This window comes from Mesocricetus auratus, unplaced genomic scaffold (assembly GCF_017639785.1).
Source record: "Mesocricetus auratus isolate SY011 unplaced genomic scaffold, BCM_Maur_2.0 Super-Scaffold_100038, whole genome shotgun sequence".
In the NCBI taxonomy this organism is placed as follows: Eukaryota; Metazoa; Chordata; class Mammalia; order Rodentia; family Cricetidae; genus Mesocricetus; species Mesocricetus auratus.
Window position 1 is genome coordinate 9,489,411 of NW_024429216.1, and position 26,800 is coordinate 9,516,210.

At 55.9% G+C, this 26,800-nt stretch overlaps 2 protein-coding genes and 1 long non-coding RNA gene across 23 annotated transcripts in view; 1 reads left to right on the top strand and 2 right to left on the bottom strand.

Moving 5' to 3' along the window:
* Positions 1–10,948, top strand: part of Pou2f2 (POU class 2 homeobox 2) — an 84,393-nt gene extending 73,445 nt beyond the window's left edge. For 5 of the 12 annotated variants that reach the window (XM_040734411.1, XM_040734410.1, XM_040734415.1 and 2 more), the window contains 10 exons: positions 2,506–2,611; positions 2,705–2,796; positions 5,284–5,445; positions 5,601–5,742; positions 5,834–5,982; positions 6,064–6,240; positions 7,595–7,661; positions 8,911–9,112; positions 9,248–9,321; positions 9,600–10,948. In XM_040734411.1, coding sequence (XP_040590345.1) covers positions 2,506–2,611; positions 2,705–2,796; positions 5,284–5,445; positions 5,601–5,742; positions 5,834–5,982; positions 6,064–6,240; positions 7,595–7,661; positions 8,911–9,112; positions 9,248–9,321; positions 9,600–9,919 — 1,491 coding nt within the window. In that variant the 3' untranslated portion in view covers positions 9,920–10,948. The remainder of the gene's footprint in view (positions 1–2,505; positions 2,612–2,704; positions 2,797–5,283; positions 5,446–5,600; positions 5,743–5,833; positions 5,983–6,063; positions 6,241–7,594; positions 7,662–8,910; positions 9,113–9,247; positions 9,322–9,599) is intronic. The other 7 variants (XM_040734412.1, XM_040734416.1, XM_040734418.1 and 4 more) reach the window with 3 other exon arrangements.
* On the bottom strand, positions 2,229–8,913 carry LOC121135518. Of its 9 annotated transcripts, none has more exons than XR_005872620.1 (7): positions 7,221–8,913; positions 6,563–6,670; positions 6,321–6,461; positions 5,811–6,143; positions 5,317–5,457; positions 4,618–4,804; positions 2,229–3,245 (listed from the first exon to the last, which is right to left on the bottom strand). It is a non-coding gene; the product is annotated as an uncharacterized LOC121135518 (long non-coding RNA). The 9 variants fall into 9 exon arrangements; XR_005872624.1 differs by having other exon boundaries at positions 4,618–5,457; positions 5,811–5,960; positions 6,078–6,143; positions 6,238–6,461; XR_005872621.1 differs by lacking the exon at positions 6,321–6,461 and adding an exon at positions 6,238–6,320 and having other exon boundaries at positions 4,618–5,457.
* Positions 10,949–19,723: 8,775 nt separating the features above from the next.
* Positions 19,724–25,048, bottom strand: Znf574 (zinc finger protein 574). Of its 2 annotated transcripts, none has more exons than XM_005087045.4 (2): positions 24,910–25,048; positions 19,724–22,686 (listed from the first exon to the last, which is right to left on the bottom strand). In XM_005087045.4, exon 2 carries the CDS (start codon positions 22,665–22,667, stop codon positions 19,974–19,976), a length of 2,694 nt encoding a protein of 897 aa, XP_005087102.1. In that variant the 5' UTR covers positions 22,668–22,686; positions 24,910–25,048; the 3' UTR covers positions 19,724–19,973. The 2 variants fall into 2 exon arrangements, with proteins under 2 accessions (XP_005087102.1, XP_040590320.1); XM_040734386.1 differs by lacking the exon at positions 24,910–25,048 and adding an exon at positions 24,814–24,832.
* Positions 25,049–26,800: the final 1,752 nt, after the last annotated feature.

Here is a 26,800-nt window from a genome sequence, read left to right on the forward strand (position 1 = left end):
ACCCCTCTTTAAATAAATTAAAATTTTTTCATCACTGTTTTGCATTTTCCCAAAAACTTTTGTGGAAATAAAAAAATTTTTACAAAATTTACATCAGGGGGCTGGAGAGATGGCTCAGAGGTTAAGAGCACTGGCTGCTCTTCCAGGGGTCCTGAGTTCAATTCCCAGCAACCACATGGTGGCTCATAACCATCTACAATTCAATCTGGTGCCCTCTTCTGGCATGTAGGCAGAACACTATGCATGTGATGAATAAATAAATCTTTTAAAAAATGTACATCAGGTCACACCAATACCCCCCAAAAGGTCATGTAAGTAGAAGGGGTCAGCAGGGGTGGGAGAGGACAGGAGAGAGTAACAAGGCGAAGACGCCTGAAATGCTTTAGGTACAGTAGGAAATGCCATCATGAAACCCAAGTCCTATACAGTTAGTACATGCTGACAACAGTGGGGCCATCGGGTGGTTCAGCACACAGACGGAGCTCCTTGCTGAGTCTGGTTCAGATCCCAGCATTCATTTAATGAGCCACGGTCGCCCGGGGCCTCCCGTGTTGTGTGACCTCTGAGGGACCTGACTCCTGCGTGTGTCTCCTCCACGTGTACACACCCACACACGTGTATATACATGTGTACACACACACACGTGTGGCTTGAGGATGTGTGCACACCCACACACATACATGTGAGACATGGTCATTCTCACTTACATAGCGAATTCCAAGCCAACCCGAGCTCTGGGAGACCTCGGCTTAGAAAAAGAAAATCCCAGAAGCCTGTTGCTGTCAGATGGACTCCGGTTGCTCGGAGGAACCTCAATTGCGAATGTGCCAATGGTATACACGTGGAGGTCGGAGGTGGGTCCTGGGGATCCATTGTCAGGAGAGGCAGCAAACACTTCTACCCACTGAGCCGTCTTGCCAGCACACCCTTTCTGTTTGTTCACTGCAGTGTTTGGCTGTCACTGGTCTCACACACATCAGGCAAATTCTCTACTCTGTCACGCCCATAGCCCCTCACTGGGGGATTCTAGGCAGGGGCTCTACCACTGAGCCACGCCCACAGCCCCTCACTGGGGGATTCTAGGCAGGGGCTCTACCACTGAGCCACGCCCCAGCCCCTCACTGGGGAATTCTAGGCAGGTGTAAAACTTTCAGCCCTTTTCTTTTTTTCTTTCTCTCTCTCTTTCTTTCTTTCTTTCTTTTTGTGGCTGGAGAGACAGCCGTAGGTTCTGGGAACCGAACTCTTACATTTTTTATTGTGAGCCTAGCCTTAACAGCTGAGCCATCTCTCCAGCCCCAGCCCTTTTCTTTTTATAAGATTTTATTTTTGAGCTGGAAAGTGGTAGCACACATCTTTAATCCCAGCACTTAGGATGCAGAGGCAGGCAGATCTCTGTGAATTTGATGCCAGCCTGTCTGTAGAACAAGTTCTAGCACCACTAGGGCTTTCATACAGAAAAACTGTGTCTTGAAAAACCAAAACAAATTAAACAAAAAAACATTTAATTTTTGTTATTTTTATTTATGTGCACATGTGTAGCTGTGTATGTCACATTTGTGGTTGCCCATGGAAGCCAAAAGAGGGTATTGGCTTCTCCAGACCTGGAATTACAGGTGTTTGTGAGATGCCAGGTGTCTATGCTGGGATTTGAACCCAGGTCCTCTGGAAGAGCAGTCATTCCTCTTAACTACTAAGTCATCTTTCCATACTCACCCCTTCCCCTTTAAACATTTAACTGTAGGCAGGCACCACCACTCCTGCCTGAGTTTTCCTTTTTAGGTTTGCTGTATTTGGGTTTTGTTGTTGTTTTGTTTTTGGAAACAGAATCTCAGTATGTAGACCTGTCTGTCCTGGAACTCGCTCTGTAGATAAGTCTGGACTCAAACTCACAGAGATCCGTCTGTCTCTGCCTCCCGAGTGCTGGGATTAAAGGTGTACGCCACCAACGCCCGGCTGAATTTTCCCTTTTTAATGATGCTATCAACCATAATGCACTGGAACCCGCTTTCATGGCCGTGTTTTAACTTGATCATCTGCAAAGACCCTATCTGCAAATAAACTGACACTCTGAAGTCTTTCTTCAACCTGAATTAGTGCCGAAGCTTTTCTCCAAGTGTCCATACCAGCGAATACACCTGCTATTTGCTGGAGCGCGTTAGAGATAATTCCAGACATCATACCACAATGCCTTGGGAGCATTTTAAAGTGAGAAGAAAGACTTAGCCTGGTTTACATTTTTAAACAAGTCTATTCGTTCTGTGGGAATGTGAGGCAAGGCAAATATTTCACCAGGAACACAGAGACAAAGAGCAAACCCTCCCGGGGCAGCATGGGAGGAAGGGGCTTCCAGGCGCCCCTCGGTCAGTGAGCCGTTCCAAGTTCGACAGACCACAGCTTGCCGTACCACATGACTCCCGGCTTCCGTGGGGGCTGGCATGCTGCTGAAGGGGGAGACCAAGCCAGGATTCAGCCTGTGTTTCTGTCTGTTCGTCCCCTCTCTGCCAGGACATACAGCAACTCCTCCAGCTCCAACAGCTGGTGCTTGTCCCGGGCCACCACCTGCAGCCTCCTGCGCAGTTCCTGCTGCCCCAGGCCCAGCAGAGTCAGCCAGGTGAGGTCCCAGCCCAGCTGACGCTCTCCCGCGTGGCCCCAGTCCCAGTCACCTGCCCTCGCCCACTCACCTCCCGCCTTCCTGTCTCCCCAGGCCTGCTGCCGACGCCAAATCTATTCCAGCTACCTCAGCAAACCCAGGGAGCTCTCCTGACCTCCCAGCCCCGGGCTGCGCTTCCTACACAGGTGACTGTCCACAGAGTTTGTCAAGCCTCCGGCATCCGAGTGAGGCGCGAGCGAGGGCTGAGTGGGTGGGGTGGGGGTGGAGCCTGTAAAAGTCTCTGCTCTCCGGGGCCCACCCCACATCCTAGAGCGGTTGAGGGACCTGAGGCCCCGCCCTACTCTGCCACCCACTTGCTGTGTAGGAACTGGGGTAAGCCCTGCCCAGGTCAGCTCCAGCCTTCCTAGAATGAAGGGAAGCGAAGCAGGTAACAAAGCCTTGACTCCGAAAAATCTCATGAAATATTGTGTCAGAGGCCGGGGAGGTGGCTCGGTTGGTAAAGTGTCCTCAGGAACCAGGCTAAAGGCTGAGCATGGTCGCAATTTCATTCTCGGGGGCATGGAGGTTTATGACAGGTGGCTCCTCGGCCAGCCATCCTGGCCAAATCAATAACTTTCAGGTTCATTGAGAGACCCTGTCTCAAAAAGAAAAGAGAAAGAAAACAAAAAAAGTAGCCTTAAGCAGCTGAGGAGAAACACCTGCCTGATGTAGACTTCAGCCCTCCACACGTACAGCTACATAGGTGCACACATACGCTCCCAGGGTCTCACGAACACATGCTCCCACGGACTCACGATCACATGCTCACAGGGACTCACGATCACATGCTCACACGGCCTCACGATCACATGCTCACACGGTCTCACGAACACATGCTCCCACAGTGTCACGAACACATGCTCCCACGGACTCACGATCACATGCTCCCAGGGTCTCACGAACACATGCTCACACGGCCTCATGAACACATGCTCCCACGGACTCACGATCACATGCTCACACGGCCTCACGAACACATGCTCACAGGGACTCACGAACACATGCTCACACGGCCTCACGAACACATGCTCACAGGCACACATGCTCTCCCAAGCACTGACATACATGCTCGCACACACTCACATGCACAGGTGCACATCTGCACACACACACATGTATTTGTGAACTCTGTCAGAAGGACTGAGAAGTCCACAGGCCAACACAGGTCTTGGCTGCTAAATTCCAAATGCCCTGAAAGGCTAGGTGTCCTTGTGACAACAGCGTCAGAAAACCCGTCTGGCTGTAAATGCTGTCTCGACTGCTGTGGGGAGGCATCCTTGTCCCCCTGGGATGACAGTCTGCTACCAGAGTGCTGATGTGTCCTAAATGGATGTCTTGAACTCAGCAGGGGGCTCACATCAGCATGGCTTCCCAGACACGCCCGCCCCAGAATTGTAGACCATCAAAGATCCTTGGGACAGACATCCCTGTGCCAACCACCTGCTTCCCGTCTTTCTTTTTTTTTTTTTTTCCTTTTGGTTTTTCAAGGCAGGGTTTCTCTGTATTGTTTTGGAGGCTGTCCTGGAACTTGCTCTGTAGACCAGGCTGGCCTCAAAGTCACAGAGATCCACCTGCCTCTGCCTCCCGAGTGCTGGGATTAAAGGCGTGCTCCACCAACGCCCGGCTGTCCATCCTCTAATTGTCCTCCTTTTTTGTTTCTGTACTTTTCCCTCTCTGCAAACTATCCATTTTAAGACTTTGTTTTATTTTATTTATATTTGGTATTAAAGAGGTCAACCCAGGATTTTGAGTATGCCAGGCAAGGGCTCTACCACTGAGCCACACCCCAACTCTTCACTGTGGGATTTTAGGCAGGGGTTCTACCCCTGAGCCACACCCCTGGCCCCTTACTGGGAGATTCTAGGCAGGGGCTCTACCACTGAATTAAATCCCCAGCCCTCTTTTCACATTTTATTTTGAGATGTTCCTCTGGCTGGCATTGAACTCACTCTGTCGCCCAAGCTGACCTTAAAGTTAGAAGCCTCCTGTCTGTTCTCCTGAGCAGCTGTACGCGTGCAGCTCTAAATGCACAGTGAAGCTGAGCTCGAGATAGATCCCATCCTCCGCGTGTACCGCCTCCCCATCTCCAGCATCCTCACCAGACAGTATTCATTTGTAGTCCAGGCAGCCACACAGCATTGCCGCATCTACAGACTGAACCTCAGACGTCACCCTATACCTATGCAGGACGGGGTTGGACAACTTGCTAATAAGTAACCTTAATCCCCTAACAATTCAGTGGGCAGGCAGAGTCAGTGATGGCTTCCATTCTACGGAAGGGAATGTGGGCCCAGGGAGGGTTAAGACTAAGACTGAGCTACCCCAAAAGGTCAGTGGCAGACGATAATGGAGGGGGAACCCCCTGCCCCCAGCTCTGGGCTTTGAGCCCAAGGAGCCATCAGCGAAAGACTGCCTCCTCCTTCCGGGAGTTCGGGTCTCTAAGGGAAGATGAAAAGTTCTGGTCATTGAGAGCCCCATGGCTGGTGGCAGAGCGAGAAACATTTGCAGGATTAGCAATTGGTGTGGGTGTCCTGGGCAGGTGAGGGGAGTCTGAAGAGAGCAGGCACACACCCACTGCTTAGGCACATCCGGGTCCTCCTTCCCGCATCCCATCCGCCTGCCCACCCCACCAGGCTGTGACTCGCCCCATGCTGCCCGACTCGCACCTCTCACACCCGCAGCCCCCAAAATGCTTGGAGCCGCCATCCCACCCGGAGGAGCCGAGTGACCTGGAGGAACTGGAACAATTCGCTCGCACCTTCAAGCAACGCCGCATCAAGCTGGGCTTCACACAGGTCTGGGACCACCTTATGGGGTGGCGGTGGGGGTGCGGGGGTGACGGAACAAAGACGCAGGGGTCGTGGTCAGTTGATGGAGTGTTTGGATCTGGCCTTGGACCAGGAGACCCCGCCTTGACTTCCAAAACCCCACCTCCTCCTCTCTGGACCAGGGTGATGTCGGCCTGGCCATGGGCAAGCTCTATGGCAACGACTTCAGCCAGACGACCATTTCCCGCTTCGAGGCCCTGAACCTGAGCTTCAAGAATATGTGCAAACTCAAGCCCCTCCTGGAGAAGTGGCTCAATGACGCAGGTGAGCCTGGCCAAGCGCGCACACGGGGCACTGGTGTCGGGGCAGGGCGGAGAGAGATCACCACTCACATCCCTGCCTTCTGTCTTCGCAGAAACCATGTCTGTGGACTCAAGCCTACCCAGCCCCAACCAGCTGAGCAGCCCCAGCCTGGGTTTCGACGGGCTGCCGGGGCGGAGACGCAAGAAGAGAACCAGCATTGAGACGAATGTCCGCTTCGCCTTAGAGAAGAGTTTTCTAGCGGTGAGCTTCGCCCCCTGGCGACCGGGAAGGGTATCGGGCGGATGGACCCAGCTCAACAGCCCTCTCTCTCCCTGCCTGTAGAACCAGAAGCCTACCTCAGAGGAGATCCTGCTGATCGCGGAGCAGCTGCACATGGAGAAGGAGGTGATCCGCGTCTGGTTCTGCAACCGGCGCCAGAAGGAGAAACGCATCAACCCCTGCAGCGCGGCCCCCATGCTGCCCAGCCCGGGAAAGCCGACCAGCTACAGCCCTCACCTGGTACCCAGAGCTGGGGGCGGGGGGCGCTAGGTGTGGGGTGGGGGTCAGGGACCGTAGGCATCTGGGTAAAGCAGACTCACCTAGAAGAGAGACCAGAGGAGTCGGTTCTGGGAACAGGAGGTCCCATACCGAGCACAGTCACAGAGGGACACAGTTTCCAGGAAAACGTGTCAGCCACTGAGTGGAGGTCGGAAAACAACTCTTGAGAGTTCCTTCTCTCCCTGCACCACGAAATTTCCGGGGATCTAACTCAGGTCATCGGGCTTGGCAGCAAGTGACTTTACATACTAAGCCCCCCCCCAGGCCCAAACTGTGGTCTTACGTGGTAGGCACAGGCTCCCGCGTGTACACTGACGTTACCATGAGGGAGGGCTACATCACGGGTTCCCACCCACAGACAGGAAGAGCCATCCTCAGACCCGGGAGGTACCTGCAGCATCACAGCCACACATGGGTCCACTTAGTTATCAGACACACCTGGGACACCCTTTATTCCGTCCCTCTATTTCTGTGTGAAAAAGGCTGTGGTATCCAGAGAAGCCCCTCGACTCTAGGGCTGGGGAGGAAGGAGTTAGCCAGCCACGAGGAGGAGGACTGCCCAGAAGGTCACGTGCTGCCAGGTCCAGCATGCACACAGGCGCAGATGCCAAGACATGCTGGATCCCAGTACAAGGCATCGTGGGTGGCGGGAGCTACTGGGACTGGGGTTGGGGTGGAGCTCCGGCAGGGGCGGATGCCTCTTTACCAGGGATCTGCATCAGGTTAGTAAGCGGTTTTGAGTGGAAGACAGACATGGTCAAATCATTTAGGGCTGAAGGGCTCATCAGCCCTTTCATTTGGGGTGGGGGCGGGGGCGGGGGCTCTGAAGTCCTGATCCTCCTGCCTCTTCCCTGCTGAGTGCATTCAATTTCAACTGGTTTTTTTTTTTCCTTTTGAGACAGGATTTCATGACATGTAGTCCAGGCTAGACTGAAACTTACTATGTAATCCAGGCTTGTCAGATTCTCTTGCAAAGACAGGTGTGTTCCCTCTAGGAGAGCCAACAGCAGCAGCAGACAGAGCGGTTGTCCGGGCACAGTCACCCAAGACAGGACCCAGCTCTGCAGGGACATTAGCTGGATAGTGTCAGAGGAGAAGGGGGGGGGCTCTCAGCTGAGAGTTACTGCACCTCCTGCTTGTGGCACATGTGGGGAGGACGATGGGAAAATGAGTGATAGGGTCTAAATGTAGTGCTGCCCCCGGGGCCCTGTTGCCCCACCCTGTGGAGGGTCAGTGGGAGTCGTGTGCACAGGGAACACGGTGGGAGGGTATCTTGTGACAGGGTCTTACCGTCCTTCCTTTTCTCTCTCCCCAGGTCACGCCCCAAGGGGGCGCAGGGACCTTACCGTTGTCCCAAGCTTCTAGCAGCCTGAGCACAACAGGTGGGCCGGCTGCGAGCGAGATGGGGGCGGGGCAGGGACACACTGCAGGGACCACGGCCTGAGGGTTAGCGGAAGCTCTGGGCGGGGCCCCCAAGGCTGAGTCTTGGGTGGTGTGGGGACAGACCGAGCAGCAGGCAGGCCCCTCATCGTCCACCTGAGCAGCCTCTAGTCAGCACCACGGTTCCGGGAGAAAGCGTGGAGGGTGCCAGAAGGGAACGCACTTGAGTCTCTGTCGCTGGTATGTGTTGCGTATACGCCCCGAGAGTCCGGGAACCTGTTTCAGTTCTCTGAGCTTCAGGGTTTGTAGGATGAGTGCCATGAGTGTTTAATATGCACACACACTCTGGAAAGATCGTGATGGACCTTGTTTAATGTGCATAGACCTCTGGGGTCCATCTCCAATCTCATTCTTTTTTTCCTTTCTGGTTTTTGAGACAGGGTTTCTCTGTGTAGCCCTGGCTGTCCTGGAACTCACTCTGTAGACCAGGCTGGCCTCCAACTCAGAGATCCACCTGCCTCTGACTCCTGAGTGCTGGGATTACAGGCGTGCGCCACCAACGTCTGGCCAATTTTTTAATAACACAAAGCAAACACTATTACTGTTAAGAAATAGTAAGTGGGGGAATATAAACTAATAGAAAGAACTGGTACTCACTGGTTTGGGTTCTTTTTTTTTTTTTTTTTGGTTTTTCGAGACAGGGTTTCTCTGTATTGTTTTGGAGGCTGTCGGTCCAGCCTGTCCTCGAACTCACAGAGATCCGCCTGCCTCTGCCTCCCGAGTGCTGGGATTAAAGGTGTGCGCCACCACCGCCCCGCTCTGGTTCAGGTTCTTTATGCAATATAATCTCACAGCCGGCTCGTGAGACTGGTCCCATTGGGGTGCTCACCATGGGACACAGCTGGGAGTAACCGTGGGATCTGCCCTAGCTGGGGCAGCTGGTCCTCAGTGGCCCACTCCCGACCTCCCAGCAGCACAGAAGTAGTGGGGGGCTCATCTGTGGCCCGTCTCCTGGCCAACCCACTTCTTGTCTGTGTTGGGGTGTTTGGGGCATGGTTTGCAGACAGCCAGGGGCCGGCGACTACTGTGATGTCTGTCATGGGGTGGAGGGCATAAGGACTCCGAGGAGGGGTTTGGGGCAATGTGCTGTTCTGACTGAGGAGCTTCTGGGTGTGCAGTAGGGGTTGGCCCTGACTTCCTTGACGAGGGAACAGAGGAAGCTGAAGACTGCTTTGTGTCTCTCTCCGCCAGTTACTACCTTATCCTCAGCTGTGGGGACGCTCCACCCCAGCCGGACAGCAGGAGGGGGTGGGGGCGGGGGCGGAGCCGCGCCCCCCCTCAATTCCATCCCCTCTGTCACTCCCCCGCCCCCGGCCACCACCAACAGCACAAACCCGAGCCCTCAAGGCAGCCACTCGGCTATCGGCTTGTCGGGCCTGAACCCCAGCACGGGGTAAGTGTGCCTGACTACAGGTGGGGGGCGGGGCTTGGCTGCTCGCTGGGTGGGGAAATGCACCCGGTCCCGCCCTGGGCTCCGGTCCCGCCCTGGGCTCCGGTCCCTGCTAATGCCTCCGCTTTGCTCTTGCAGAAGCACAATGGTGGGGTTGAGCTCTGGGCTGAGTCCAGCCCTCATGGGCAATAACCCTTTGGCCACTATCCAAGGTGCGTGCAGCCTCAGGTCACCCCTTCGCCACCAGCCCCTCCCCCCTCCTGGGCCTCGAGCGCCCTCATCGCTACCCCAGCCATGCCACCCGCCCTGCTCACTGCATTGCCTGCCTCTTCATCCGCATCCGTCTCTGGGGAAGGTGTGAGGGGTGCTGACTGACGGGGGGGGGGTCCGTGGGGCAGGCGGGAGGTCAGGAGCCCTCAGGCGGGGCACAAGGAGGTGGCATCTGCACAGCCTGGCTCGTCCCCAGCTCAGCCTCTTCTCTCCTCACCAGCCCTGGCCTCTGGTGGAACCCTGCCCCTTACCAGCCTTGACGGCAGCGGGAACCTGGTGCTGGGGGCAGCCGGTGCGGCCCCGGGGAGCCCCGGCCTGGTGACCTCGCCTCTCTTCCTGAACCACGCTGGGCTGCCCCTGCTCAGTGCGCCGCCCGGCGTGGGCCTGGTGTCGGCAGCAGCTGCAGCCGTGGCGGCGTCCATCTCCAGCAAATCTCCCGGCCTCTCCTCGTCGTCGTCCTCATCCTCCGCTTGCAGTGAAGTGGCAGCACAGACCCCTGGAGGCCCGGGGGGACCCGAGGCAGGGTCCAAGGCCGAGTGAGAGCCCACCATGCCTCCCCTCCTACTCCTCTGACTCCCCCGACCTCGGTCCCCTGCCCAGAAGGGGGCAAGGAGGCTAGTGGGGGGGCGCAGTGGATCCTGGGAGCAGGAGTGACAAAGGAGGGAAGACCAAAAATCAACCAAAAAAAAAAAAAAAAAAGGAACCAACAAAAGAGAAAACCAAAAATATTCACAACAGAACCAGCTGCCCTAAAGGAACCAGAGACGAAAAACAAATGAACAGAAAACACCCCAAAACCAACCAAACACCCCCCTCCCCAAATCAAACAAACCAAAAACCAGTTGCGAGCCAGATCTTGGCGTGCTCACTGCTACGACACCAAATAAGAACCCTCAGCCAGGAGCGAGCAGCCTCCAGCAGGTCGGACCTCACGCCGCTGAGCCCTGGCTGTGGGCCAACTCCTAACCTTACCCCCGCTGGGGGCGAGCAGAGAAGGAACTAGTGACTGCCGGCTTGCTGGCCCAGCCCCAGCCCTGGGCCAAAGGAGACAGGGCATTGCCTGGGGCAGGAGGCCCAGGGCCCAGAGCCGCCTGCCAAATGGTCTTTTCCAGAAGGCGTAAGAGAAAGGACCGAACAACCTTACACCAAATATTCAGTAGCTTCACCCAAAGGATGTACAGAATTTTTAGCGTTGTGCTCAACAGAATGTGTCCCTTCCGTGTGTCCCTCCCCCTCCCCCAGCTCTCCCCGACAGGGCAGGGGGTCTTGCTTTAATCCCCCCACCCCCAGCCTGGGGAGAGTTCAGAGGAACTGGGTATGGGCTTTTTGTTCCCTGTACCTCCCCTCCATTTGAAGGGTGGGCTAGGCCTTTTTTTTCTTCTTTTTTCTTTTTGCCAAGTTCGACTCTGAGGAGCCCCTCCTCAGCTCCATCACCCTCTGCTCTGGAGTCTGCCTCCTCCCCTCTATGGGAAGGTGGTAGTTTCAAGCGAGGAGGCGAGGGCATCCAAGTTGTCTTTCTTTCCATCCTGTCTGTCAGTTTCCCTGAAAAAAAAATCATATTCCAGTGCCTATCCGTGGGATCCTTCACGTTCTTTAACATTAACCAGAAACCAAAAAGATTAACTCGCCTCACTCTGCCCACCCTAAGCCCCTTCCCGCACTGGCAGATACCTCTCCCCTCCCTCCCCATCCCCCAATGCACACACGCACACACCTCAGTGGTGGGCTTCCCCCGGAGGGCATCTCCATCAGGGTCCACGAGGTGGTGGCATTGCCAAGACCTGTGGCTCCCCATGCCAGAGGGCAGGCACTGTGGTGGCCACCACTCCCAGGAGACCTCCACAAGTCTCGGCTGGACCTTGCATTTGCCTATCCCTGGACGCATCTCAACGGTGGACAGAGGAGATGCCACTGGGAGCCACCCTGCCCTCCTTCTGTCGTGGAGGCCAACCAAGTTTTGAACCAAAAAAGAAACCAAAACAACAAAAACAGAAAACCAAACAAACAATAAATTAAAACTAGAAAAAAAGAATTTATAGATATATATAGATATATATATATGGGAAAGAAGACTAGGACTCTTCAAAGCAAGATGGAGCCTCGCGCTGGAGCCAAGCCCTGCACAGTGGTCCAGGCCTTTGGTCTCCAGGGCGGATGGAACGATGGATACTTCTTTCTCTTCACAAATACCTCATGGACGTCGTCTTCGGAAAGCCGGAGTGTGGAGGGGGGGCAGCTGGGGCGGGGCCTGTCCCTCAGCGGGTGGGTGGGGCTGAGAGAGGGTGTCAGGGACCAGGGTGAAGAGCCCCAAGCTCCCTCCCCACCAATCACCTGAAAGCTTTAAAAGGAAAGGGGAAAAGCAAAAAGGATGGACAAAGGAAAACCAACTGTTGGGTAGTTTGATTCCCTCTTGATCTGTTCCTACTCTCTCTCTCTCTCTCTCTGTCTCTCTGTCTCTCTGTCTCTGTCTCTCTCTCTGTCTCTGTCTCTCTCTCTCTGTCTCTCTCTCTGTCTCTGTCTCTCTGTCTCTCTGTCTCTCTGTCTCTCTCTCTGTCTCTCTTTGTCTCTCTCTCTCTCTGTCTCTCTCTCTCTGTCTCTCTCTGTCTCTCTGTCTCTCTCTCTGCCTGTCTCTCTCTCTCTGTCTCTCTGTCTGTCTGTCTCTCTCTCTCTGTCTCTCTCTCTTTCCCTCCCTCCCCCCCCCCCCCTTATTTTTTCTGTCACATCTCTTGATATCCTTCTTTCTGTATCCTCAAACCAAAGTGTTGCTGTGAAGGACGCGAGCCATTGAAATCAGAGTGACCCCTGTCCCCGGCCGGGCAGGGGCAGAGGGGAGAGCTGGGCAATGGCCCGGGCGCCCTCCCCTTCCATCCCGGACACTCCGAGGAGAGGCAGCCAGAGTCCCCGGGGCTCAGCGTTCTCTTTTCTTCTGGTCCCTTCTCCCGCACAGAAGCAGAACTGTCAGGCTGGGCCCCAAAGGCAGCGGAGACTCCTGGCGAATGTGGGGCCTTGGGTGCCTGGCCCGACCCTGGTGGAGTGTCTGCCCCTTCCGCCGGGCACCAATGGGGCCTCTTCCACCCACCGGAATGTAAGCAGCTGAACCGACTCCCTGCCCTCACCCTACCTCTGAGTTTGTCCATTATAATTTCCTGAAAAATGGCTAGCAAGAGGGTCTGGACGGACCCCAGCCCACGTGGAGAGGGGGCCGAGGGCTCCTGATAGGAAGACATTTGAACAGAGCAGAATGAAGGAATTGCAACCAACCAACTCCCCCCCCCCCACCCAAAAAAACCCCTCTGAGAAGACAGGCAACATGGAAGGCATGGCGGAGATGACTCAAACAAAAACTATGATTCTAGACCAAAAAAGAAGAAAAGAAAAGATCCAGGACTCACCACCACCCAACTCATCCTGTTTCTTCCCCATCGAGTCTCTATCTGGGACCTCTCCCTGCGGAAAGGGAAGAGGACGCAGGGGGCAGGGATGGGCAAATGCCCAGATACTGGTGGAGGGGACCCCCCACGCAGCTGGGGAGGGTGGAGACCCTCCCCATCCAACCCCCACACTGGGAAATGAAAACACAAGAAAAAAATTCCTGGGAGGGGGAAAAAATAACCAAATCCCAAGCTTTAACTACAGCTGTGAAACCAAATATTGGGAAGGGGGAGGGAGGGTGGGAGGGAGGGGCAGGTGAGCCCCAGGTCTCCCCCCTACCCCTCCCCTGAGGACTCGAGATAAGGCACCAAATACCTCATAGAACTTTAATGTTAAAAAAAAAAAAAGAAACCAAATATCGTTGGCTGGGGGCCAGCCAGGGCAAGGGGCTGGGGACTCGAGGGAGCCAGGTTTGGGAAGGTGGGAGGGACTTCCAGCCCCTCCCACGCCCACCCATCCTCCCACTCCAGTTACCCCAGCCTCGACTCCGGGAAACAAAACTATCTCATCGTTTTTATTTTGTGGTCTGTACAGAGCCTATGTCCGTGTGTCTGTGTGTGCGCGCGTGAGCGAGTTGGCGGGCTGGGGAGCTTTGTATGGGGTAGGGGAGGGAGACCCTGCACCAGCTTAGATGTCAGATGGTGGGCCAGGGGCCTGGCCCAGAGGGAGAGCTGAGTGGGCTGGGGTAAGACAGGCTCTGGACTCCCCTTCTCCCAGCCCTGACCCCTTGCTGAAGGGAGGAGCAGAGACTGGTCTGCCCTGACGGTGGGCCATTTGTGCCAAAAATAAATAAATAATGCCAGTAACTAAGCCACCTGTATGTTCCCTTCTGGGGGGGCAGGGTAGGGACCAGAAGTGGGAGGAAGGGGCTGGATGTATGTGTAGGGGTGGGTGAGGGATGGATGGGGTTCCCGAGCCCCTTTAGAAATGGGGCTAAGACAAGGAGGGGTCTTACACATCCTTCCGGAAGACCAAGAGGGTCTCCAAGACCTTCCCCCTGGGGAGTTCCAGCCAGGAACTAGTCAAGTCATGGGGGTGACCTCTTGGCCTGACTGGTTTTTCTTCTCCAGCCCATTCCCAGGGTGCCTCTCTCTCCCTCTCACCCAGGGTAGGGAGAACTGAGTGAAAGAGACTAATGAGCAAGACTGAGACACGCGGGTCCCACCAGTCTTCAGTGGGAAAGGCGAGTGCGAGAGATAAAGGCCTCCAAGAGAAAAAAGAAACAAACCAAAGATTTAACCATTAAAAAAAAAACCACAGACAACTCCGCTACCTTTTTATACGTTGGGAAAAAAAGTGAAAAAAATTAGAATAAAAACTAAAAAAAAACCATAAAAAACAAAAACAATAAAAACAATAAAATCAATAAAAAAACAAAAACAAAAAACCCACAAAAACTTTCAAGCCGCGGTTCTTTTGTGCGGTTTAAACTTTGACCTCAGCAGTCTCCAAAGCAAGACGACGATGACAAAGGCGGAAAAAAAATGTATATTTTTAAGTATTTGTCCTTGGTGTTGGCTCCTTCCTAAACAAACAAAAGGAGCAAAGAAAAAAAAATTCAGAAGTGTTGCTGGGACGGAGACGACTACTTACTTTGTCTGTGACCCCCATTCCTCTGCCCCCCATTCCTCTGCCCTGCTGCCCTTCCCCCGACCTGCCCGCCCTCCAAGCCCAGGGGCTCAGTATTTATTTATTTATGTAACTGCAGGGTGATGGGTGGGGGCAGGAGGGCAGGCGTCTCTGGGGCTGAAGTAGAGGCCTGGTCTTCTGGCCACCCCCTCTGGCGCCTTGGTGACTGCTGCCACCGTCCCCAGCCGAGGCCCAGGCTCTAGGGCAGAGTGACTGCTTGTGAAGATCTGAGTGGTTCCTCCCTTTCTGGGATGACTGTCCCTCACCTACTCACTGGAATGCCCGGGCGGAGGAGACAGGTGTGGGCTGCCTGCCGTGGTAAGTAGCGGACAGGAGGTGGGCTCTGGAGTGACCCGCCTCTCCTCCAGGCCCATCGAGGTAGCCCCTCCCTTTCTGGTTGTCTGACCTCTGCATTGGCAGCCCCTCCCCTCCCCTCCCTCCCCTCCCCTCCCCTCCCGAGATCCCTTCCCTGTCTCTTCTTGTGGTAGCGGGTTAGTGTTTCAGTGTTTTTAACTTCAATCTGCTTGTTCATTGTACAATGTGCTTCTTTTAAAGGCCTCATTTTTGTAACTTGTGTCATTCATCTGAACAAACAAACATCAAAAAAATAAAAAAATGAAAAACTGTACAGAGAGAAACGGCGTGTGGTGTGGCTTGGCCTCCTGTGTCCTGGGAATCATAGGTCAGGGTTTGGGTAGAAATGGGAACTGGGGACGGGAAAGAGACTGTTCAAACACAGTAAGGGAATCTCTAGCTTCAGCCTTTCAAATCCTGGGACTGCAGGGCCATGCGGCCCCTCCTGAGTACTCAGGGCAAGTCTGAGTCACCTGGTGAGTGCCAGGCCAACCCAGGCTAAAGATCTCACAACAGACAACCACCTATACACAACGGTTGGAAGGCCTGCAAAAAAAACCGTTTTCTACACTCAGAAAATGTGAGGGATTTAGGAACAATTCAAATTCCTGTGTCCAAATCTCAGTTCTGCCATTTTTTTCAGTAGACACGGGCTACCGTGGTCTCGGTGGTAGACAGGGCCGTGCCTACTTCCTGGTACTGTGAAGCTGAATGGAATGCTGAAATGATTAGGGCGGTTGGGGATGGTGCCGGGTGCTTTTAATTCCAGCACCCAGGAGGAAGACGCTGGCTGTCCTCTGTGAGCTTGATGTCAGCCTCTTCTACAATGAATTCCAGCCAGCCAGGGCTACACAGTGAGACCCAGCCCTAATAATAAATAAATAAAGCTTAGGACAGGCAGCTCTCTAGAATACTGCCTTCAGTAAGAACCATAAAGAAGGGGCTGGAGAGATGGCTCAGAGGTTAAGAGCACTGACTTTTCTTCCAGGGGTCCTGAGTTCAATTCCCAGCAACCACATGGTGACTCACAACCATCTACAATTCAATCTGGTGTCCTCTTCTGGCATGTAGGCAGAACACTGTATATGTAATAAATAAATAAATCTTTAAAAAAAAAGAGCCGGGTGGTGGTGGCGCACGCCTTTAATCCCAGCACTCGGGAGGCAGAGGCAGGCGGATCTCTGTGAGTTCGAGGCCAGGCTGGACCGATAGCCTCGAAAACAATACAGAGAAACCCTGTCTCGTAAAAAGCAAAAAAAGAAAAAAAAAAAACCACAAAGAAGCCAGGAAATCAGCCAATACTGCCCACCTCCCTCCCTGGGTGCCTCCCCAAAGAACTAAAGACTTTAAAATAAGAGCTGATGTGCCAGGCGGTGGTGCCAGCACTAGGGAGGCAGAGGCAGGTGGATATCTGAGTTTGAGGCCAGCCCGGTCTATACAGAGAAACCCTGTCTTGAAAAACCAAGGGGGAAAAAAAGAAAGAGTTGATAATGAGACTTGAGTCAGTGAAGTGCTTGTCTGGTGAGCTCAGGGACAGGAGTTCGAGCCCCGAATGCATGCAAAAATGCTGGCACCCCTGGAATTCCAGCACTAGGAAGGTGGGGAGAGGTGGATTCCTGGGAGCTGGGAGGAGGGTGGCCAGTCTTGCATAATTGGTGAGCTCCAGGTCAGGGCAATGAGAGATCCCGTCTCAGAGGAGGTGAACGGTGTTGCTGGGGACAAAGGGTAAGGCTGTCCTCAAGCTCCCGCATGTGCATACATGAACACACATGAGAATTAAAAAGGGAAAAGAAGTTATTGCTAAATCCAAGCCAGTGTTGGGACACAGACCTCTAATCCTAGCACTCAGGAGGCAATGACAGAGTTCAAGATCATTTTTGCATACGTAAGTAACCAACCTGGGCTACGTAAGATCTTGCCTCAAAGATAAATGAGAATGCATGAGACTGGAGGAGAGTTTGAAGCGATCTGGGCTGCACAGTTAAGACCTTGGCTCAAAAAGAGGCAGGGGGCTGAGGGTATGGCTTAGTGGTAAATCACCAGCGCATGTGTGAGGTTGTGAGTTTCAATCCCCAGGGTCTCACACACACACACACACACACACACACACACACACACACACACACACACACACTTGAATTGATACAATGTATGTACCTACTTTGAGGGACATTAGCTCAAATTATCCTGCCATCTTCAACTAGTCAGTTGCAGAAGCAACTTCCCAGGTCAGGACTAGGTGACTCCCAGATGCCACCACTGAAAAATCAGAGCTAGTCTTAACACTCTCAGTGCCAGACACAGAGCACCACCGGCCCTCAGCTGTCCTTGTTGAGGCCTGCCTGGCACACAGGTGCTGGGATCCAGGCAACCCAGTAGGAAAGCCTGAAGATGGGAGAAATGAGCTATCTCCATTAAAAAAAAAAAAGCACCGTCAGTAATAGTTGGCTGAGGAAGATTCTCGCCAGCCTTCAGGGGGTTGCAGTCGGAACCATAGACGGTCCCAGGGCTCACACACTTGCGAGCACTCTGGTTCGGAGTCCTCCACTCCGCATCTGCCCGGAAGGTGTACCTCGCAGGCTCTTGGGCATGCCACACCTGGTTAGCTGGCCGTCAGGCATTGCGAGCCGCCAGGGGGGCAGATGCTCTGGTCCCTTGGCTATTTTGCTTCTGCGACAGTCAGTGCAGCCGGGTGTGGTGACAGGGGCCCGCAACTCTAGCACTCAGGCTGAGGCGAGAGGGAGGCTGGGTCACAATTGTCTCACAAAGGGAATCAGGCAAGGCCAGCCTTTCTTAGGAGGGCCTGAGGTCACTTCCATTAGAATCACTAGCCAGCACAGGTCCCTGGATTTCACCTTGGCTGGCTGGCTGGGTGCACCTCTTAGGGAGGGGCATCTAACATCCGCTCAGTTTGGGGATGTCGTATCGTCTTTCTTTAGGCCTAAGGCTCAAAGACCATCAGTGTTCAGGGGCTGGTCACCTTTGTCCTTTTAGGGATACGTGTGCTGTGTAGGATGTGTATGCCCACATGCAAAAGGGCATCTGGTCCCCTGGAGCTGGATTCACAGGCAGGTGAGAGCCACCCAGCATGGGTCCTCGGGGACACCTTTCTAGTCAGGATTTCCCTATGTAGTCTTGGCTGGCCTCTGTAGACCAGGCTGGCCTCCAACCTGCCAGCCTCTAGTGCTGGGACTAAAGGTGTGCACCACCACACCTGTTTTTCTTTTTTTTGAGGGGAGTTAATGGATGGCCACCCCACTGTTAAGAGGGGAATCTCTTGATGAAGACACCCTAATATTGTGGCCAACCATCATCATTTTCCCTCCGTTCTCTTCCCCTCACAATTGCTTTTCATCTGGTTCGCAAAGACAAAGGATCTTACCGTTCTAACCGTTTATTTGACATGGCCTGCACCAACAGCACATATGTTTGAAAGGGGTTTGTTCCTGAGTGCCTTTGGTCCTGGGGAGTAGGACCTGGTATTTGGGGCTAGTGGTTTAGTCTCTCCTGCAGGGCTGGCAGGCATTGAGGATGGAAAACCAACTCTGGGAGTCATTCTTCATAAGTAACAGGATATCCAATAGGTGCTTTTCCGCTAACGTTTATTTTTGCGTGACTGCGGTGCCCAGGGAGAGGTCAAAGGACAACTTTTGGGAGTTGGTTCCACCATGAGCTCTAGGGAATCAAAGGAAGGCCGTAAGGTCTGTGTGGTAAGAGAATTTACCTGCTGGGACCTTTGCCAGGTTGTAACAGGTGTTTTCTTTTTAAAATTATAACCAGGACAATGGCATAAAGATAAAGAGGAACAGCGGATCAAGGTAACAGGCCTGACCCGAGGGCGGGTCTAAGGCCTCCGCTGCCCCCAGGTTCCTTACATCTCTCACAGTGTCCTTCTAAGCAAAGGGATTCTTCTAGAAGGAACTGGAAGAATCTCGGAGCAGGAGGTTCCCTCAGCCAGTCACTTCCACTGCCTCTCGGGAAAGGTCATGGGACAGACAGAACAGGGTACGGACGATTAAACCAAATGAAACTTTAAATTCAAGCCCTGCCCTGAGCTCAACTGACCACTCAGCAAGTCATTCCAGAGGCCTCCTGTGTAAAACGTGCTCTCCACAGGGTTAACTGCGAACGTTAGCCAAAATAACCAAGGGCACAGGGTTATAATCCCAGCTACTCAGGGGCTGAAGCAGGAGGATGGCCACGCTCAGAGCCTGCCTTGGATATAGAGAGTCCAAGGCCAACCGGGCAATCAGCAAAACCTGGTCTTGAGATGAAAAGGAGACAAGGATGTAGCTTGGTGGTGGTCAGCTTGCCCAGCATGTGAGATCCAAGTGAATCTGCAGTTCCTGGTGTGTGTGCACGCGCATGTGTGTGTGTCTGTGAGTGTGTGCGCGTGAGTGTCTGTGAGTGAGTGTGTGTGTGTGTGTGAGTGTGACCGCGCGTACGGGGGTACTTCAGATATATTGGACAACAGTCACTACCCAACCGCCCCATCACTTTCTTCCTACTAGAAACATCTATTGGCTGAGCCACAACGGGGACCCTCACTCAGAACTTCCAGCTGTCACTGGGTAAAGCCCCAGGAGCTCCCTCTGCCACTGGGGGGCTGGGGTGGAGAAGTACACCAAGCTTCTCTCAATGATCCAACAACACGCCCCCCAACAAACTCCTCAAGACCTCCTTCCTCAGGCTGTGGGGCCCTCTAGTGGCCAAACATGCTGCTTCATCTGACATGAGGTCTGTTTCAAAGAACCAGGCCACCGACTCCAGCTGTCTTCTCTTCCATCCAGCCAACTGTACCAACTCTTACTCCTGGCAACTTCTATCAGGGCTACTGGGGACACGGCCAGGGGAGGGTGGAGCTAGTGCCTGGCCTCGTGATCCCCAAATCCACCCTGCATACCCGAGCCTGACAAAGGCACAGAAATGTCCAACTCAGTCTTTATTGAGGCTTCACTTGGAGGCCACCAAACAGGTGGGAGGTGGGGACAGGGACAGGGGTCCTTTATGGTATCGAGGGCCTCAGAGAAGCCCCCGCACAAGAAAAATAAATTTAGTTACACAACTTATATAGTGGTGGAGAGGAGAGAGGGGTACACTATGTACACAGGTTTTAAGGGGCTGCTGGAGGCCTCCAGCATCAGAGCTCGCGGATGTTGAAGAGAAAGATGGAGGCCAGTCAGCCGCTGATCTGGACCCCCTCGGCCTCCGCTAGCGGGTAGATCTCAATGGCCTCCACGAGGGGCAGAGCCTCCACTGCGGTCTCCATCACTGCCAGCCCCACGGCGGCCTCCGCCTCCGCCAGCTGCTGCCGCACTGCCGCCTGGTGCTGCTGCTGGTGAGTCTTGCGGTGCTTCCAGAGGTTGGAGAAGGAGCGGTAGCTCTTGCCGCAGTCGGGGCAGGAGTAGGGCCGCTCCCCCGTGTGGATGCGGCGATGCTCTGCCAGGCGCATGGAGATGGCAAAGGCCTTGCCGCACACTTCGCAGGCGAAGGGCCGCTCCCCCGTGTGCAGGCGCCGGTGGTCTTTCAGGTGGGTGCTCTGGCGGAAGGCCTTGCCACAGTCCGGACACGGGTATGGCCGCTCCCCCGTGTGGATGCGGCGGTGCACCTGCAGCGACGTCTCTGTGCTGAAGAGCTTCTTGCACTCGCTGCATTCCAGGCCGCGCCGCCTTGCAGGGGCTGCGGGGGCGGCAGAGGCGGCACCACCCAGGGCTGTTGGGGAGGGAGTGACGGGCGAGCGAGCGGCCCGGGAGGCCCTGGGAGCCTGGGGCTCCTTAGCCAGGACTTCCCCAGGGCCAGCAGCAGCATGGGCAGCTTCATGGGCCTGCAGGCGGGCGGCAGAGCCCACTTTCTTGCCACAGGTCCCACACTCGAAGCGCCGAGGGCCCTGGGTGGCAGCGGCGGCGCAGCGGTGCTCGTAAAGTCGCAGCGAGGAGGGGAAGGCGGCCCCACAGGACTGGCAGTAGTGGGGCTGGCGCCCGGCGTGGATGAGCTGGTGCACCTCGAGCAGCCGGCGCAACAGGAAGGAGCGGGAGCACTCGCGACACTTGTAGGGGTACTCGCCCGTGTGGTGGTAGCGGTGCATGAGCAGGCGGTAAGGGCGGTGAAAACGCAGCCCGCACTCCTGGCAGCGGTAGGGGAAATGCTGGGCATGCACCAGGCGATGCTGCCTCAGAGTGGAGCTCTGAGTGAACGCCTTGCCACAGTCCCCACACCGGTAGGGCCGCTCCCCGGTGTGCGTGAGCCGGTGGCGGGCCAGGTTGGCGGGCGAGTTGAAGGGCTTGGAGCAGTCAGGGCAGGGGAAGGGCCGTTCCCCGGTGTGCGTGCGCATGTGGTTCCGCACGTGAGACTTCTTCTTGAACATCTTGCCACAGATGCTGCATTTGTGGCGCCGTTCCAGCCGGTGCACAAAGCGCTGGTGCCGGGTCAGCTGCAGCGCCTTGACAAACTCGCGGCTGCACAGGAGGCAGCGGTAGGTGCCCGGAGCTGCAGGCTCTGCTGGGTTCTCCTCAGACGCCGGGGGCTCGGGGGCCTCTGGCTCTCCGGCCTCTGCGGGCGCTGGCTCAGGAAGGCTAATGGCAGGCTCCTCCGGCTGAACCGGTGCTGCGGGCAGAGGGACGCCTCCCGCCCCGTGGGTGCGCCGGTGATACAGGAACTTTGTAAGGTTGACAAAGGTCTTGCCACAGGGGCAGGAATGCAGAGGATTCGGGGTATGGGCCCGCCGGTGCGCCAAGAGAAGGGCTTCTGTGCCGAAGGCCAGGCCACAGTCTACGCACAGGAAGTGAGACTCGCTGCTGTGGTCACCAAGGTGCTGATCGAGACGCGAAGGGCTGGGGAAGACGCGACTGCACAGGGGACACTTAAAGACGCCCTCCCGGTGACTCCGCAAGTGCTGCTGTAGCTGGTGTGGAGAGAGGAAGAGCTGGTCACAGGCCGAGCAGAAGAGTTCCTGGGTGGCCGCCCCGCCTGACTCCCCGCTGTTGGTCCTCCGGGACTTCCGGCCCCGCCGATCCCGGCCAATGGCCTCCCCGTTGCGCAGCTCATAACTGTGGTCAGAGGCCGGCAGGGGGTCAGGAAGAGGGGCTGCCACCTCGGTGGGCGAGGGCATCAGGGCCTCCTGCTTGACGGCAGGCTCCGCGGCCTCTGCGACAGCAGGGAAGTGGGTGGCCTGGTGCTCCAGGAAGTCGGCGGGCAGCTGGAACAGCTGGGAGCACTCGGAGCACTTGTAGAGCAGCAGCTCGACCTCTGTCACCATCTCGGTGGCGGCGGTGGCGGTGGCCGCAGACGGCACAGCTGCCCCTTCGCCGCCTTCTTCTGCCTTCCGGTAAGAGTGCTCCACAGCCACTCGCGTCTGGCCCACGGGGGGGCCGAGGACAACCGGGGACCCCAAGACAGCTGGGGCGGGAGCTTTGGTGGGTGTGGCCCGGAGATGCATCTGCCGATGGCTCAGCCACAGCTCCTGGCTGGCGAACAGAGCCTTGCAGTCCACACACTCATAGTGGATGGCGCTGGAGCTCAGGGGGGACACCTTGGGTGGTGGCTCGGCTGGCACTGCCTCCTGCGGGGCCATCATCTTCAGGTGGAGCTCCTGGTGCTCCAGGAGCTGGCTGGGCGACAGCAGTAGCTGTCCGCACTCAAGACACTGGTACTGGCTTTCCTGTATGAGGGTCTGGTACAGGCCTGTGCCTGAGGCTGCCTCCGTGGCCACCGCCACGCCAGGGTCAGCCACGCCCACCAGCTCAAAGTGCTGCTGGGGCACGTGGGAGTTCTGGTGCACAAGCACCTCCTCCAAGGATCCATAGAGCTGGTTGCACTCAGAGCAGACATAGCGGTGCTCAATATACAGGACCGTCTCCTCGCTCTCCTCGGTCATGGCAGCGGCAAGGCCTGGGCTGAGAGAAGGGAGGGCGGGGACAAGTCACGCCTCTCTGCGGGCCAGATCTATCCCTTTATCACCTCACATATATTTCCTCCTCCAACCTGATGAGATTTTCCACTCCAACACCCTCCCTCAACACAGAAGCAGCCAGCATGGCTCTCCCGCAGCCTGTTCCAGAGTCTACCCCAAGTCTCCCGTCTCAGTTAAGTTGCATCCAACCCCACCCACCAGATTCTGTGACCTCTCCATTGCCACGCCTCCAAACAGGCTCCCCAGGCCCTGTGTGCCCAACAGGACCGGGCCTCCCTGTGGTGCAGGCGCTTCCTGAGTCCTCACCATTGCACAGGGCTGTGCCCCTTCCCCCCCAGTCCTCACACACTCCCTAACCTCTGCTCTCCTATGTGGACTCTGCTCTCTCGGAGGCTCCCAAACTTTATACACTTACACCACCCACTCTATTTTAGCAGCTGGTGGTCTGAGCGCTCCTTCTGCCCCCCAACTGTACCCAGATTCCTCACATCAAGTCACCCAATATGCAACTTTCTCTCACTGGCTTACTCCCTGGCCAGACTTCCCGACTCTCAGGAACTGGTTCAAACTAAACGTATCACGACCTTCTCAACCAGGTAGTGGTGGCGCAGGTCTTTAATCCCAGCACGCAGAGGCAGTACTAGTCGGATCTCTGAGTTCAAGGCCAGCCTGGTCCACAGAACAAGTTCCAGGTCAGCCAAGGCTACTTGGAGAAACCCTGTCAAGAAAAGATAATTAATAATAGTACAGGACCTCCCATATTATCCCTAAAAGGCAGGCCACAGAAGCCCAATCCTTTACACCTATTCTCACATTTCTCACACGCCCCCAGGGAACCCAAACACTACACACTCAGATCCCCTTTCCAGTGACATAACTCTTGTTCCTATGGCCACAAGTCAGCTGGGGACGTCTACCTATATGGCCAGGTTTTTTGTTGTTGTTTTGTTTTATTTTTTTTCGAGACAGGGTTTCTCTGTGGCTTTGGAGGCTGTCCTGGAACTCGATCTGTAGACCAGGCTGGTCTCAATCTGACAGAGATCGACCTGCCTCTGCCTCCTGAGTGCTGGGATTAAAGGCTCGAGCCACCAACGCCCGGATCCTTTTTTTTTTTTTTTTAAATCAACACCACCCTTACAACCTTAACCCATCCCAAAACCCCCCTTCAGAGTATGGGTCTAAACCTTTCTTCTTTTTACAAAGGACCCAAATCCTAACCCCCTCCAGGAACTTTTAGATCCCCATTTTCATGTAGGTTGGACATATCCATTTTTGCAAGAAGATCCTCACACAACTGTATAATCTTGTCCAGGGATATCCAGCCTATCCTTCACGATGGCTTAACCCTTCCCCTCTTGCTGGGTCTATCCTCTTCAGGATAAACCCTCTCACCAGCTGACTATGGGGATCCCCAGAACTCCAAAGTTAGCAGTATGTCACGTCACATCTCATTCCCAGACTACCCCCTCTCTGTAACCCTCTCTCCCCAGATACACCCACGACTGCCCAAATCTCCACTTTGGCCTACTTACCTGAACCTAAAACAAAAACTATCCCTCCCCAGCTCAACCTACGGGTGCCCGGAAGAACATAAACACCGCTGTCAACATTTTCCAAGGGAACTCCAACCCCCAGTTTCATGGGCTTAGCGACCTTTCACAGAACCCCCGTTTCCCACACCTGGATCGCTCCCGTTAGTTCTAAAGATACTTCAAACCCCTTCTCTGCCTTAGTTTTTTTTTTTTTCTTTCCAGGCAGAAATCGATTTTCCTCCCTGCATCCATTACCTCCTTTCCCGGGCCACCTTCCCACCCCGGCACCCAAGAGCCAGCCCTCCGATCGTCCCCTTTCGATCCTGGCCCCAGCCCAGCGCACCCAGCCGTGGCCCCGATCCCCCACGCAACCAGAGCGCCCTCCGCCGGAGCAGCTCTGGGACCTCCCCTTCCCGCCGAGGCCGGCCCCCGGCCCGCAGCCCGAGCCCTGCCCCTCCTCACTCAGCCCCGCACACAACTCCAGTCCCTCTACCCCACCCGCCGGCCCGGCCCGGCCCGGCCCCGGCCCCCGCCCTGCCCGCGCGCCCGGCGGCCAACGGCCGCTCCGCCCTCCGCACCGGGGCGCGCTCCTTCAGGCCTTCAGCGTGCTAGCCGAATGACGCGAGCGAGCCGCGGGGCGGGGGCCGGGCCTCCGCGCTCCCGCGGGAACTCACCCGCCTCGGCCGTCTAGCCGGCCCCCGGCCGGGCCGCGGGCTGCAGCTCCCTTTGCACAGCCACTCTAGCTCCGCGTCCTCTCTAGCGCCCGTCGTCTCGCCTGCTCCGCAGCCTCGCTCTCGTCCGGGAGGCTTCCCCCCCCCCCCCCCCCGCCTCAACAACGCCCCGCCCACCTCCCGCCACCGCGCCCAATCACCGCCCGTCTGGCCCTTGCCGTTCGGCCAACCGGGGCTCAAGCCTCTGAGGCCTCAGCCAATAGCGCGGAGGGGGCGGGATCAGGCGGCATCCAGCCAATCCTCTCGCAATGTTCTCTCACCGGTCGGCCTCCTCCCGAGAGGATCCTCCCCCTCCCTTCTCTTCTGGGACTCCGCCTCGGGTGGTCGAAAGGGCATCGCTGAACGGAGAGCTGCGTGATGACGTCGGGGGGGCGGGGCCTGGGCGGCGGGCGCCATCTTGGGGGCGCCCGGGAGGCCAGCGTCGGTGGAGGGGTTTTGGGCACGGGCAGGGATCGGGAGGCTCGCAGAGGGCTCTGAGGCCGGTGGGGTCACAGCCCAAGAACTGCCCCGGGGCCAGTGGCAGGAAGCGAAGCACCACACGGTGCGGGCGGCCGAGCCGGCCAGGCAGCAGCAGTCGGGCCGCGTGCAAGGGGGAAAGCCAGGCTGCAAGACTTTTACTCCTTTATTCAGGGGCATGGAAGAGGAGGAAAACGGAGGAGGACTGGCGTGGGAAGGAAATGTTAGGAGAGGAAAGCTGAAGGACGCGCGGGAAGCGGGAGGAGAGGGCCCGGGAGAAGCCCAGGAAAGCTGGGCTGGAAGAAGCGGAGTTGGGTGCAGAGCCAGACGAGGGAAGCGGGCCCGCACTGCGGCGAGTCGCTTGGGGCTTTTGTTCTTGCTTTTTGAGACGGAGCCTCGCTGTGCAGGGCAGGCTGGTGTCACGGAGACCCGCCTGACTCTGCATCATTCCTCTTTCGGGGAGAACGTCGTCCCGCACAGCCCACGACAGCCAGGGTTACACATAAGAAAGAGACCCCGTTCCTGGGCGGTGGCGGCGCACGCCTTTCATCCCGGCACTCGGGACGCAGAGGCAGGCGGGTCTCTGGGAGTTCGAGGCCAGCCTGGTCTACAGAGTGCGTTCTCTCAGACTCCAAAGCTACAGAAAAACCGTCTTGAAAAACAAACAAGAAACCCTATAGCTTTTCCTCTTCCCCTGGACTAACTCTCGTAACAGTTCCTTTCCATGCCTCCCCTCCTTATTTTTCCCCTCTTTCATGCCCCCTGAATAAAGAAATAAAAACTTCAGCCTTGGTTTCCCACTTAGCGTGACTGCTGCTGCCTGGTCCCCTCTGCCATTCACACCTGTGGTGTTTCACTTTCTGCCACTGGCCCCGGGGGTTCTTGGGCTGTAATCCACTGGCCTTCAGAACCCTGCGTGCCTCGATAACTCACACTTTGCCCGAAACCCTAGCCGTTGCTTGCCGGCTGGGTACCCCCAAGATGGTGGGTGCCTACTGCTTCATCCTGCCTCTTGGAAACCTCTCTCTCTCTCTCTCTCCCTCTCTCTCTCTCCCTCTCTCTCTCTCTCCCTCTCTCTCTCTCCATCTCTCTCTCTCCCTCTCTCTCTCTCTCTCTCTCTCTCTCCTCTCTCTCTCTCTCTCTCTCTCTCTCTCTCCTCTCTCTCTCTCTCCTCCTCTCTCTCTCTCCTCTCTCTCTTTCCCCTCTCTCTCTTTTTACGAGACAGGGTTTCTCTGTATTGTTTTGGAGGCTGTCGGTCTATCCCGGCCTCGAACTCACAGAGATCCGCCTGCCTCTGCCTCCCGAGTGCTGGGATTAAAGGCGTGCGCCACCAACGCCCAGCGTGTCTCTTTTTTAGTGGAGAGTGACTGAGGAAGAT